The following is a 14780-nucleotide window of genomic DNA, read 5'->3' on the forward strand; positions in this document are numbered from 1 at the left end:
ATTTGTGTTCATCAGAGAAGCATCATCACAACTTGACATGGCAAGTGCATGGACTTGAACAGTGGACTATAGAATAGTGCACGTCATGCACACAGTCCAGCAGTTCCTTAATTTGAAGCATCCACAGACATGTTTCTTAAACTGCAGTGAATTTCAATAGGTTTAGACTGTAGCTGTCAGAGCTGGCATGAAGTTTTAAGTGTCCCTAGAAGTTAAGAAATACTTCCTGTAAAAATACATTTTTTTTTTTTTTTTTTTTTAAATCATGATTATTTGGGGATTTTTTATTGGGTGTTTTTAAGTTGCAAAGTTGAACACTTAGTATTAGGAAATTCCAGTTGCCTGCAGAGTTGCACGGGTTCTAGGAAGAGGGTTGGCCACTTGGGAACATAGAGTAATAGCTCCAGATTCTCACTTCCCGTATCTGGCTCCAGTATGCTCTGCAGCAGCCAGGCGTTGCAGTTTCAAGAAGGCTGCTGTAATGTCCCAACATGGACCCAAACACTCTCAAACTTACCCAGTCTTTTTGTTCAAGGTTAGTTGTGTGCAGTCCAGTTGAAGAGCTTTGTGAGACAATGCATCACTGAGTTTTTGTAATTGTGATTGTCCAGTCTTCACTGAGACTTTATGGACTACAGTTTTAATTCTAAAGGCTTATGCCCAGATAAATTTGGGTAACTCCCCATGGGAGAGTGCAAAGCAAGTCTACTGCCCCTGCAGTAGTCTGTTTAATGGTCAGACATGCAGAGGTTTTTAAAAATACATACACCTTCCTTTCCTCTCTTGGAAATACATTGTCTAATGTAACTGATTAGTAATAATCCTATAACAGTAACCCGTAATGGAAAATTTCTGTCTTATAAAAATTTTGCTAAACTGTGACCACTAAGCAGCTGAAAACACATCTTGTATGTGGAAGTATTGGGCAGCTCCATTATCTAATGCTGCTGCTTCAGTTTCTGTTTTCTTTTTCTGAGGTTTTGGTAAGAATAAACAGTAACCCCTTTTCCGTCTGTCGAACTTTAACTGTGAAATTCAGTTACCAAAATTAACATGCCTGAAACAAATACGTCTGTACCTTAGAAGGAAAAGGAGCAAACATTGGATGACACACTAGAAATCTTGGGTACTCTGCTTTTTAGTAGCATAATATTCAATTTTTGATCCCTTAACTTCATACTAGGAAAGTTGTCACTACCATGGGCATTTTGTCCTGAGCCACAAATGTGGTGGGGTTTTTCTTTTTGCTTTATGGGTTTTGTTGTTGTGTCCCAGCCCTTCCCTTACTGAAGATTATGGAAATACAGAAATCATTTCTTTTTAAATGAAGTTAGAGTATGGGAGCACTCAGAGGTCGAAAACAGTATGACAAACTGGAAATAAGTTAAATCTCTACTAGATGGACATTCTTCTTGTATGTACTTTGTCACCAGAGTATATTATGTATGGAAGAACTGACATGGGAAGCAAATAAGCTTGTCTGAAGTGACAGTATGTTTTTTCTGTTTGTAGTGTTTAGAGAACTTAACTCTCGGTTGTTGGCTTAGTGAGCAAGTGATACTGTGCAAAGAAAATATTTCCTGGGTTCATTTTCTGATTTGTTCAACTGCTTTTGTCTGGGGTTATTGACTGGTTCCCATCTTACTGTGGTTGAAAACATACTTGTATCTTATCTCCTCCCTTCCCGTAGAAGAAAGCCTGAATATCTTCTTGTCTTCAAGTCATTGATCATTTGTCTGTAAGAAATTTTGGATGGGGGTTACTGTAACTTCTTAATCTAGTTTTGTTGCCTTTTCTTAATCATCATCGCTGCTTCTTTTTTCCCTCTTCTGAGTGGTAATAAAGCCTTTCTTTCTCCTCTGTCCCTTTCCTCTCTTCCCCTTTTGCATCCTTCCTTTCCAATTTTCCTACATTTTTACTGTTTCTGTGGGACATTCCATCAATCATCCAAGCATCCCATTAACTTTCCAGAAGAGGAAGCTGAACTGACTCCTGTAAGTTGTTACAACATGTTTATATGGCTTCTGTTAATGTCGACAGTTATGTCAATGTGTCTGCAACAAAAAATCACATTAGTTTAATTTGTTAGTATCCCAACAGTGCAGTAAGGTAACCATGTATATAATTAAACTTCTATTCTTAAGTTGATCATTGACTGTCAATTGGGCAAGACTACTTAAAGTACACTTTTTTTTATGAAGCATGATTGCTTTTGGCTGTCATAGTACCATAGAACAGACTCATAGGTTCGCTGAGATTGGAAAAGACCTTTAAGATTGAATCCAACTGTTAACCTCGCACTGCCAAGTCCATCACTAAACCACATCCCCAACTGCTACATCCACATGTAATTTAAATACCTTCAGGGATGGTGACTTCCGTAGGTGGCCTGTTCCAGTGCCTGAAAGCCTTTTCAGTAAACAATTTTTTCCGAATATCCAGTCTAAACCTCTCCTGGCGTAACTTGAGGCCATTTCCTCTTATCCTATCACTTCTTACTTGGGAGAAGAGATGGAAACAACCTCACTGCAGCCTCCTTTCAGGTAGTTGTAGAGAGTGATGAGATCACCCCTGAGCCTCCTTTTCTTCAGACAAAACAACCCCGATTGCAAAAGAAAGCAGAAAATTGATATTTTTTATTAGATGTTCATCACTTCATATTGCTTGCTTTTATATTTACTATATGAATAGATAATCTCAGAGTTAGCAAAGAAAATATCAGTTCTCCTTTCCCGATTTGTCTCCCTTTGGAAAAAGTTACAAAGAAAAAATTATATTTTTTAATTCTCAAGGTGTCTTTTGAAAATAGTTCTAATTCTTTAAGCTGGTGTCTAAAGAATTCAATGTACTGATATAGTTGAAATGAAAGTAGTTATCTTTTCAACAGAGTTTGCAAGCATACAGCTGTCTATTGAACACTGTTTCCTCAGTTTCCCTCATTTTAGTTGGTTTCTTAGGGGTAGTAGGGGGCTTTTAAAAAAGATGTTTGTAGTGTTTCTCTACTGGTTTTCATATTAAATCCAGATTAATGGTACAAGAGTGCCACCAGCTGGTTTAATTAGATGTGTGTAATAATGTTTAATCGTTGAGAGTTTTGCAAGAAATGTGGCAAGATACTTACGTATGCAAGTTCACAGTGTCTTGTCATTGTTTTTCAGGAGAGTTTTTTTGGTGAGCTGAGGTAAATTATTCTGTTGTATGTACCTTGGGTAAATGATGTCTTTGAACCTACAGATAATATTTAATTAAAAAGAAAGTTTTTTTATGTAACATGTTTATCATAGAACAGTAAGATGTAATACCTTAGAACATGGCCAGGTCATCTTTTTCTTACACTTCCCACCCAGTTTTTGTTCGTTATTTGTAAATGGGCAGTGTAAAGAATATATTTGGCTCCTTTAATACAGTATTGTACTGTTTTAAACCCTGTATGTATATTCTGAGCCTTTACCTTAAAATTAGTCTCTTAGCAGTGACATTGAATCTTTCTAGACTTCTGTACTAATGGATAATCAGGTGTGTAACAAGAAAATGGATCGGTGTTCAATATGAACATATGTAATTGTCAAGGTTTTGCAAAAATGTTCAAATAGAATTGAAAAAATGAAGCAATGAGGTGATGTGTATATATAGCATGTTAGCTGTGAACTGATGGCTTGCTACAGTTGCAAGAGGGGTTGCAGTGCCTACATTCTTCAGAACCTAGAACTAGAACCTAGTTTATCATCTTTTCTAAAAGAATTTTCTTTAAAGTGCACCCATCAGTTACTGTCTGCAAAAAATAACGCTGATGTGCCTAATAATTCAGTGTTAACTTAGAAAACATTTTAGGTTCCTTTGGTTTTTTGAAACTGGCTTTCATCCTAAGGCCTCAGAACTTCAAGAATTAAAACAATCTACTGAACTTTTCATAAAGGATCTGACAATGATAATAGGGGAGAAAATCTTGAGCTTTTGAGGGTTACTTGCTTAGTATACTGCAGCCAATTATATGCTTAAAGTCTGAAAGGTATTTTCATTTTTCTGCTAGTCCATCTGTTCTGTCATGTTTAGCAAACGTGTTTTGTAGATGTAGGGTTGGTGATGGGTATAAAAATGTTTCAGCATTGACAAAACTTTGACATAAGCAGCTACTTTGTATTTAAGAGGAGTATTGTTTGAGTTCTCTGAAAATGCTGTGAAATGCAATATTCAACATCTAGTCCATGAACTTGTGGTATTTAGGCCCGAAGACAATAGATGTTACATTCCTGTCTTCAAAGAAAGGATATAGGAAATCTTTGAAGTTCAAAATGTAATTTGGAGCAAGGTTATATTCTATGATTTCATAAAAATTAAACCTAGTGGTCTTTCCTGAATGAACTACATGAAAACCTCACATCATCTAGAACTTTTGAATGCTAATTTTTCTCAAATCTAGTTTTTGGCATTGTCATTATCCATACCAGCTGAAGTTTGTTATGGAGACATTAGTAGACTTATTTGTATGCTTTTCTGTTCTGATATTTTGATAATTGTATCCCATTTTTTAATGTAAAAATGTTTGTGTACTGTCTGCTATTGTGCACAGCCCTTCTGTCATCCCTTGAGAAAGGTATACATTTTATTTTATAGAACATTGATCAGCATATCTCTACTAGTATTTTGAGGATTTTTTTAATTATTATTTTAATATCAATAGTTTTCAGTGTGACTTGGAATAATTGCTGCTGGGAGTTAAGTTAGAAAATAGTCCAAACCAGTCATCATTGCAATGTCTGCTTATACTTCTTGTACAAAATGAGTTAAAAACATTATTTTCCTATGTTTTGATAGTTTTATATACTTTTATTTTTTTTTTTCCTCTATCCAGGTCCTTTGAACTAAACTGAGTATCTGAAACTTAGTTCAAAGTCTGTTCTGTTCAAAGACAGTTCAAAGGAAGCACTAAACCATAACTAAATAGCTTTTTATGTATTGTATAAAAATTGTCCTTTAAAAGAAGTGATTTTGGAACAAAAAGAAGTCACAAGCGTGTTCAATAGCTGATGATAGGCTTCATATTTCCTTTTTTTTAGGGAAGGAAGTATATCTCCTAAAGGTTATAAAGAAGAAAAGATAGTGAGGTCCAGTCTCCAGCACAACTAGTGTTAGCACCTGTCCAGGGTTACTGGTCTAAGGTTTTGCAGCACAGTTTATACTGAAAGATTCTTCACAATTTCTGAGGAAATGCAAATTACATGATTTGATGATATGATAAGGAGAGAAAAAAAAGCTATCCTATAGATTAAAAATACAATTTTAGAATCCTTCTTGTATAGAAGTAAAGGATTACAGCTAGCTTTGGACTGTGTCCATGTTATATACTGTCTGTGTCTGCACCCTTAGTTAAGTGCTAGCCTAGAAATACATGATCTTTTAAAGAAGCGGGTAAATGAATTAGGCGTCACGTCATTGTCTTTATGTATATTCATGTATAATAAGCCACATTGAGTACTTCAGTGAATGCAGCAATTAGTCTTCCAACACTGTTAGAACCGAGCTCTCATGGAACTTCATGCTTAGTGAGAAGAACTGCACGTTTTCACCTTCTCTGAAGCTTTTGTCATATTTTGATGCTTCTGTGATGTTTCAAACCTTCCAAGGATATTTTAATATTCCAGTTGCAAGACAATTAAAAAAAATTAAACTGAAAGTGCCCATTATGAGAAATGATGGCCTTGTACTGTGTAAGCAGTAAGCTTACTGCAACAGGAGAGAACCAGTGCATGGTGTTGGGGGCTTGTAGAGATCGGGGCATACTACTTTGTGAATTGGAATTGGTTTTATATCCTGAATGAACCTAAAACAGTGCACTGGGGAAGAGGTTTCTTTGTTGACAAGGCATGAGTTCTTGTGATGGGAGCAGATGTAAGGAGAGCAGATGCTTTTCATAGTGGAAGACTAGAAATGTCTATCTAGGACTAAAACCGTTTTGGTTTCCTAATTTCTTTGGTATTATTTTTAGTTATAATATAAGCAAGCAAAGTAGGTTAATTTATTTGGAAGGATAAGGCATTTATACCGTCAGAGCTTTGATACATATTTGAAGTCCAGAAGTAGAGAGGAAGAGTGGGCTATTTAGATCCTCTGTGTGGTCCAATGTGATTGTACAGTCTTAAGAAAAAAATAACAAAATATTTATCTTTTCCTAAACAATGGAGTATTCCTAGGAGACTGTCTTAAAAAGCAGCATCTGTTCACCTCAAAGCTTGATGTTTGAGTTGAAGTCTTCCCTTTGAAACAGATTAAATGCTTTCAAACAGTGCATTGTGAGAGAGTAACACATTTTTGTTCTAAAATGAAATTAATTTTTTCTATCTCTAATGGTTTGTGCAGGTGTAATAGTTTTAACAAAAGTTATGTGCACATAGTTGTTGCTTAGCCAACCTATAATTCCTAGAACTTGGCCTTTCCTGTTTCTCTGCTACTTCTGCTCATTCTAACTTTTGGATATCTGCAATACTGCAGAATGGGTTATGCAGTAGGAAGGAGCCATGCACTAAAGGTGCCTGAAGAAGTGTTGCCTTCCTGTTTCTAGACATGTTTCCAGCTCAAATTCACATAGGTAGGTGTTTCGCATTTTACTAGCCAATGCCTGTTCCTATGAAATACCTATTAAATTCTTGATTTCCAGATTAGCTTTCCTGTGGTTATCTGCTTTTATATTTTGCTGCAAGTCTGGAAAGTGATATTGGCAAAGTCCCCAGTGGTTATTATTTTGTAAGAACTGTATGGCATTCCCATTTCTGGATAGAATTAAAGTTCCTTAGTGGAGGTGCAAGATGGCAATAGCCAAAATGACCAATGGTAGGTAGAAGGTTAAACTACCTACCTTGAGCTGCTCTGTTAGAAGAAATGTTCTCCAGCAAGTAGTATTTAAGTAGAAAAGGAGAAAATCGGTATCCCCTCTTTATACTAACATTATTGTTGACTGATGGAGCACTAAGGGGAGAAAGTGGCTAAACCCTAAGGAAGAGGCTACAAATGTACATTATAATGTTCTTTCTACTGCAGTGCTCCATTCACCAAAAAGAAAAATGATCCATATTAGTTAAAGTCCAAGATGTCTGACAAGAACTCTATCAAGAAGCTCTTTAAAAAAAAAACTGTTTGAACTTATCTTTGGAGTTTTTACTTTTTTTTTTTTTTTTTTTTAGCTTTGGACAGAACCAACCAATTTATTCCAGAAGGCCAGTAGTAGTATGTGGTAATGAGACCGTTCTAGACTGACTTTGTGGAAGTTAGAGCTTCTGTTTAGGAAAGGAAACCACTCAGAGTAAAAACACACATAACAGAAATCATAAAAAAATGATCAGTCTGCCTTCAAGTTAACCTAAGATGTATTATTGACCAGTAGTGTTAGCATCACCTCAGGCTGAGTAAATGAACTGTTGTTTACATGATAGCCACTCTTAACGTGTCATTGAAGATGCTGGAAGTCCTGTCTATATAGAAAAAGCAGAATGTATTAGTTCATCAGTCCCTAATGATATGGTTATATATGGTAGGAAGTTTAATCTGAGAATTCTGTATGACTGTAAACAATGCATGAGATCTTTTAATTGTACCAGGTCCTGCATCAGAAAGCTCTCATTGCTGTGTGCTTGAGGTGTTAACTAGGCAGCACTGCTGTGCTTCTAAAACATACCATGTAGACATAGATGGTAATTAATCTGCAGACAGCAAAATCTGTGTTCAGTCTGTAGCATAACCTGTGTCTATGCTAGTGGCTAAGTAGCAGATGGAGCTTGAGTAGAGTCTTAGGTTTTACTTCAGATGCTGTGCATTATCTTTGAGGTGTAACATTTAAAGCCTTCTAGAGATCTGTAGTTACTCATCCCAGCATGTGGCAGTTGCACCAAGTATATTCCCCCTGCAGGAACTGTATTCACTAAACTATTTGATACTGCCTTGCATGAAGTCGTGGGCATGGTCCCTTCATTTTTTTTTCAGGAGACTATACCTTATTGTGGCTCTGAAGAAGAAATGGGGATTCTGTGCTGCTAATTGTAGGCTGCTCAGTTGTCATGCTTGTTCTTTGTAGCATTGGGCCAGTTGACAGAAATAAGGCTGACACAGATACAGCCACATTGGACTGAATTCACAGTACAGCGGTACACAGGAGATACACTTAATGCTCCTGTTAAGTGCCGCAGTATTGTAGTCTAATTTCCTCAGCAGACTTGTGACTATATGGTTCTGCAAATGTGGAATGATGGTTTTGTTGCTCCTCTGTAGCAGATCCTGGAGAAGATGATCGCTGTTAACTGTCATTAAATGATTTTTGCCTTTTGAGAGGTCCTTCTCTACTGGTTGCTACTGCTTTTGCTTCCCCTTTTTATACAGATTAAAATATATTTTCTGCTAATTTATCTTCCAAGCGAAATATGGGGATTTGTGCCCAACTTCTTGGATTACATAATTTGGACTGTACAAAAGAAGGAGACTTAAGTCCTTTAAAAAAAAATCGGATTATTATTATGGTAATGTCTGGGTTGTTTTTTTTCTTCAACTATGGAAACAGCAACCACTGTAAAAAGTGTGAAACCAGTTCTTTCTCTCCAGGATGACCAGTTTTTAGTAGCTTTATGTTTGTGTAACACAAGTAGAATGTTCTGTTTTAGAAGACTGGACAGGATTTTGAAAAGCATTGCATGTTTCCTTAGAGTTCTAAATGTCTTTAAAAATGAGTTGTCTCTTGCAGAAAAGAAACCAGTAGCAGGTAAGCAAAAGTTTTCTTAATTCTATTGTGTGACCTTTTCTACAGGGGAAGATTAAAATAGTGCATTTATACTAGTGTGTTAGGCTCGTGATATTTGGGAATGTTCACATTTTTATGGGAGGGGGATAAAGTGATGGCATAGGTTTTTTTCTTTAAACTCTATCTTCTGTAATCAAGGCACTATGAAATTACTATACTGGCTTCTTTTGACTTATGTTCTTTTTCTTTCTGCACAAGCACTCCTATTTGGACAGGGAAACCTCCCTCCTTCTGAGAAACATTGCAGGAAAGCCTTCTCATTTGCTGACCAAGGTGATGCTTCTTCTTTCCACCTCTATGTGACTATTTCCATGTAGAAAGAATGCTTTCGGTGTGTGCTATGCTCCTCCCACCCCTGCCCTTTCCAGGAACCTGTGCATTTACTTACATGATTTTCCTGATTGTCCAACATGCTTTTAAAGGCTTAATTTTATTGTTTGTTTCTGCAGATTCATCAAAGTGTTCAAATCTTGGCAAATATTCAATGGCCACATCAGTAGGTAAAATGCCTTAGCTAAAAAGGAAGTGTGCTGAGCTAGAGGTTTTTATTCTTATTCCCATTCACTAGTTTAAAAAAAATGAAAGATGACAACTGTAGAAAATGTGGGAGTATTCAGTACTGTTAAATGGCAGTAGTAGCCTTAAAATAAGTTCACTTGCTGTATTGAATATAAACTGTAGTAAGTAATGGGATTTACTTTTTAATGTTTTGAATGCTGTCTTGATATCATGTGGGCAGAAAATGCTACTAAGGTAGTGGTCTAATGAACCAGGTATGTACAATTCTGATTATAAATTCATTTTCTTTACAGGAAGGAAATCAGTAGTGTACTAAGTGCACAAATTACTGTTCAGTTTAAGAATTACATTTTTCCATACGTACTTCCTTCAGAAATTAGAGTAGAAGGGATGGAGCAAGCTATAAATCTTGCTGAAAAAGCAAGCTAAGATGAAGAACATACAGCCTCACATCGTTAAGAAACCTTGAATGTTTAGTAGCTGAGATGTCAGATATGTCTGTTGCTGCCTACTGCAAACCACCCCTTGGGTGATTCTTCTAAACCAGAGACTAGAGGAGAAAGTGCAGGCAAGCTTAAAGTGACCTCAAAATAATAAGGATAATGTTTGCTGTTCATAAGTAGCCTGTATTTTCCAATTAAAGTTTAGACCCAGTTTACTGCTCTTTCTTAAATATCTTAACATTCTTCTCAAAATACACAGTATGCATCTTAACAGCAAATTTTCATGCTGTATTCTAGAGGAGCATAAAAAGTCAAACCCAAGGAATTTCTCCTTTTGCGATTGTTTTGCTAAAAATTTAAGTCCATACTTCTTTTCCCCCATCCCCCATCAGTTTTTTGCCCTTGCATCCCCAACAAAGCAGAGTCACCAAAACAGCAGACCTTGCTTGATTGCAAATAGATTAACAGCAGCTGTGGCACAAACATAAACCACCATTTTCTTTCATCTCCATGTATTTCCATGTTCTCCCTTCTGGTTATTTATATACAGGCTGAGTGTTGGTTACCATATGGAACTTCAACAAAAAAAAAAGAACGCATGAATTAAGTCCATTGCATTGTATGACCATGGACTACTCATAGCAGAGATTCTAATAGACTCCTGAATTTGGGATTTATAAATCTTTGGCTTGGCTTATTAGACTTTGTAGCCCCTTGAGTCAGATGCTTTTGGTGAGCTTGCTGATGTTCTGAGGATGAGGATAATGTTTGTTCATAGTTCAGCTTAGGACTGTGTCAGTACAACTGTGCTCTCTACTTCTGACTATTGAGTACACAGTCCTGGTGTGGATATTTACTGGTTCTCTTCTGACCTGCATAGAGAAATATCTTTAGTAAAATGATAAAATGGAAATCCACTTTACTGCTTAGATCTCTTTAGCTTGCTGTACCATTAGATAAGCCCCATATGAGAGAAGGAGTACCCAAAAATGGGGCTTTTCCTTGCAGTTGTAGCAAGATGTTAGATAAGTTAACTGTAGGATCATGTTGCAGCTCTATGCTTGTGTGTCTGGTGTGTCAGCTGTTTCTTACTCTCTTACTGTTTCTTGTATTCTTCCCCTTCTTTGATGTGTCTGCCTCTTATATTGAGACTGGAGACAATTTGGGGAAATGATAATATCATTTTTGTCCTTTGGTATTATAACTAATTGTAAAAATTCTAGTCATGGACTAGATTCCTTTTCCATTTGAGCCATGCACAAACACAGTTCCTGTTGCAGCATAGGGCAGATCTCAGCACAAAGAATGATCTCTTTGTTGTGGTTCTCTCTTCATTTTTAAACATAATTATATGTGTTATTGATTACATAGTATTCAGATCTTTTGTTGAAAACAAAAAAGTGAAGCCATATCAGTAAAGTAAGTTATTAAGTATTGAAAATAAAGCAACGTATCTTTAATGTCAAAATGTCAAATCAGCAAGCCAGTTTCCCTGTAGGTCTGGAATTAAGCCATTAAATGAACACTGAAAATTAAGCTTGTGCCTGTGAAATACAGAGTACATGCACATAATTTCGGGGGATTACTCAGGGCTCAAATATATTCAAGTTTAGGACATGAAAATAAGAAATAGAAATGTAACATGCTGGATTTTGAAGTTACCATTGCTTCTACCATTATGATGCATGTGAAGCTGAAACTACATTCAGGATGCCAGATGCTGGTGATTTAATGATGTAATGCGTCAGACATGCCTGTCAGCATCTGGAGAAAAAGAATCGTGTTATGCCTTCTCTTCTCAAATATCTAGTACTTCTTTCTTTGTTTCTTGTCAACCTGAAAGGCAAATACTCTTCTTATGAATGATGATTCCCTCTGTTTGTAGATTCAGGTTCCTACACACTGTAATCACTTCAGACCTTTGCATAAATCAGTTGAGAAGTTGACTTCATATATCTTAGGTCAGTCTGATTCAGATGTGCTCATTCTTGGATGAAGCATCTATTTGAAATATCTTTTAAATACAGTTTCAAAATGCAGCAGTTGATTTCTAACCTGCACAGCATATGAGCATGACCTGAAAACTCTAGTCTCCTAGAGTCAGTTTTTGAGGAAGTTGTGATGGCCACACCTGGAAACCACAAAAAAGATGGTGGTGGTTAGTACTAGGACTTTTTGCAATGCTGAAAATGGTGATATAAAATTTTTATTCAACAATCTGCTGTGATTATTGTGATGTTCCCATGTAGTTTTAATGTCGCCTTTGTCTTGGAATGAATTACAATAACGTATTGTGGTTATGTTGTTAGGCAAACAGCCTGTGTTCTCAAATCTGTGTTTCTACTCTGTTGTGCTTATTGGTTGAGCTTTCTGTCCAACTAAAACTTATCAGTGAGTCCTAGTACCTTGTCTGTTGCGCTGTAGTCGTCGTTTGACTCAAACTTCTTTACCATGGTTTCTAAGGCCTATTCTCCCTCCCAGCTTGTGGATTTGGTGTTTTGGGTGGTTTTGCTGTTGTTGTAATTTTTTTGTGTATGTGTTTCGGGGCTTTGTACATGTGTGTGTATGTTGGTTTTTTTGAGGTTCTCCTCCCCCACCTCCTTTGTTGCTTTTTCCTGGTCCCAGATCTAGTACCTCTTCTATAACTGTTTGACTTATATAGCCCCAGTAAGAAGCCTGGCCTAGAGCTGTTACAAGGCAAGTCCTGTTTAGAGGCAAGCAGGAAGATAAGCTAGTGTAAATGAGGGATTCAAGGGAGAAAGAGCCGGTAAAATTCTTTGCAAATGCATTTTGGGTTGTTTTTTTGATCATCACTACTAGCTTTGTCACATGTAGCTTGAGTAAATTTTCAGCAGGACAGCAGAATATATGTCCCTGTTGAGTAAGATTCTGTTCTGACACACCTTGAAGCATACATTCAGAATGGTACAATGCCTAGGCTATTAACCAGTGGTGCACCCCAGAGGTCAGTACTGATTCCAGTGCTTTTCAACATCTTCATTAACAATCATAGAATCATAGAATGGTTTGGGTTGGAAGGGACCTTAAACATCATCTAGTTCCAAACATCCTGCCATGATCAGGGACACCTACTAGACCAGATTGCACCAAGACGCTATCCAGCCTGGCCTTAAACACTTCCAGGGATGGGAAGTGCCGCAGCTTCTCTGGGCAACCTGTTCCAGTGCCTCACTACCCTCGTGGTGAAGAACTTCCTAATATCTAATTAAATCTATTCTCCTGCAGTTGAAAGCCATTACTCCTTGTCCTATCACTACATGTCCTCATAAAATGTTTACAGCTTTCCTGAAGGCCTCCTGTAGGTACTGAAAGGCTGCTATCAGGTCTCCCCTGAGCCTTCTCCGGGCTGAGCAACCCCAACTCTTTCAGCCTGTTCCACACAGGAGAGGTGTTCCAGCCATCATCTTCATGCCCCTCGTCCAGCGTGGGGGGTAGGGGGGAGAGAGATCCCTTATGTAAGAACTTGTGATGAGGGCCAGTGTATCTTACATTTAGAATGTGACTGCTCCTTTCCAGCTTCCATTCAGAAGCCATCTGATGTGTTGGAGTTAGGCTTCTAGTAGCAAAAAGGTGGTGAACGTTGCACAGAAGTAGAACAAAGGAAAAATATGGCACTACCCGAGTGTAGTGTCATTGTGATAGTTAAAAACTTCAGATGGCTTAATTCTCAGACACGACCCCCAAAACAATACTACTGCTTTACCTTCATTGTTGTATTTATTAACATAGTACAATATGGGGCAAGTAAGTCAGCAATGTGCCAGAGGTATAGCAAGCTCTGTATCTTAAACTGACAAGGAAGGAGGAAACCTGGAATGAGTCTCCATTACGGAGGATGGATCCCTTACCAGAAAAATGTCTTCTGTACACTCACATTTAGTGAGCTTTGAAAAAGTAAGGTCTTGTTTCCCTTTCTTCTTTACTCAGATACAGGTTCTGGCTTATTTTGAGAAGACGCACAATAAAACATCATGTTTTGACAATGGTCATGAACTACTATTGTAAACACAAGTTTGCAGTTTGTAAATAGGCTGTGCCACCAATGCCACACATTGTTTTTTAGTATAGCGGTGTTCTGCCTGTCCTAATGAGTTTATCAAGAAATACAGACCGCTGTTAATATTTACTCGTTTGGCTTTCCCTTTCCAGTGCTGCTCACATACACACTTGTTTGAGTATTCCTTTTTTTTTAATATAAATGAAAATTACAGACAGAAAATACTTCATTATTGTGATTTATGTACAGACTGATGCACATTAAACATGGGGTTAACAAAGATATCTTGACGTTTGGGGGGATTAGGTACAAACTGAGATGTCAGTATGGTGTTCGCGGGCACCACGAACCTCTGTTTAAGTAAAAACTGCAGAAAGGAGTTTCCTTTGCAAAACAGGTGATTGACTTTCTACAGAGGCTAGACTGTAGGTGGGAAAATAAAAAGTGGATAGCTGCTTCTAGTCCTTCAGAAGTCAATGCTACTTACATATTTTCTTATCTTATCTGTGTTCCAAGAAAGACTTCAGAGAAAATTTTCAAGTATTATACATGAAAGAAAATTCTTTTATGCATCTTGTGATCTGTGTTAACCTGCTAAATTAAGTGAAATGTGGCGTTTGGAGCTTACCGCTTCCCATTGAATTACTAGCTTTCCTAAATGCTGTAACCTTTCTTAAGAAGTTTCCCCCCCCCTTTTTTTTTACATTATGCTTGTGATCTCTGTAAAAGGGATCAATTAATGACACTTTGAAAATGTACAATGAAATGAAAAATAGAACCTCAACCTAGGATTGCGGGGCGTAAAGCAAGGGCAGCTCTGTCATAGCATGCATCTTGCATATTTAAGGTTAAAACAACTGGAGTATCTTGTAACTGCGCATTTAACTGGAAACTGGAGAGAAGTTTAGGAAATCTCAACTTTAGACTTTTGGGGGATAATTCTTGCTAATATCCCAGTATTACTGAAAACTGACTTCTGGTATTAAAAAAAAACAACCAAAGATAAAGTCATTAATAT

The 14780-nt window shown here is 37.2% G+C and overlaps 1 protein-coding gene across 4 annotated transcripts in view; it reads left to right on the plus strand.

Moving 5' to 3' along the window:
• Positions 1-14780, plus strand: part of RAPH1 (Ras association (RalGDS/AF-6) and pleckstrin homology domains 1) — a 94334-nt gene that overhangs the window by 53351 nt on the left and 26203 nt on the right. For 2 of the 4 annotated variants that reach the window (XM_062640647.1, XM_062640646.1), the window contains exons 5-6: positions 1953-1994; positions 8981-9055. The exons of 1 other annotated variant lie outside the window; for it this stretch is intronic. In XM_062640647.1, coding sequence (XP_062496631.1) covers positions 1953-1994; positions 8981-9055 — 117 coding nt within the window. The remainder of the gene's footprint in view (positions 1-1952; positions 1995-8980; positions 9056-14780) is intronic. One more of the 4 variants, XM_062640648.1, reaches the window with a different exon arrangement.

Source organism: Pezoporus occidentalis, unplaced genomic scaffold (assembly GCF_034315485.1).
Source record: "Pezoporus occidentalis ecotype Australia unplaced genomic scaffold, CSIRO_AGI_Poc_V1 ctg66, whole genome shotgun sequence".
In the NCBI taxonomy this organism is placed as follows: Eukaryota; Metazoa; Chordata; class Aves; order Psittaciformes; family Psittacidae; genus Pezoporus; species Pezoporus occidentalis.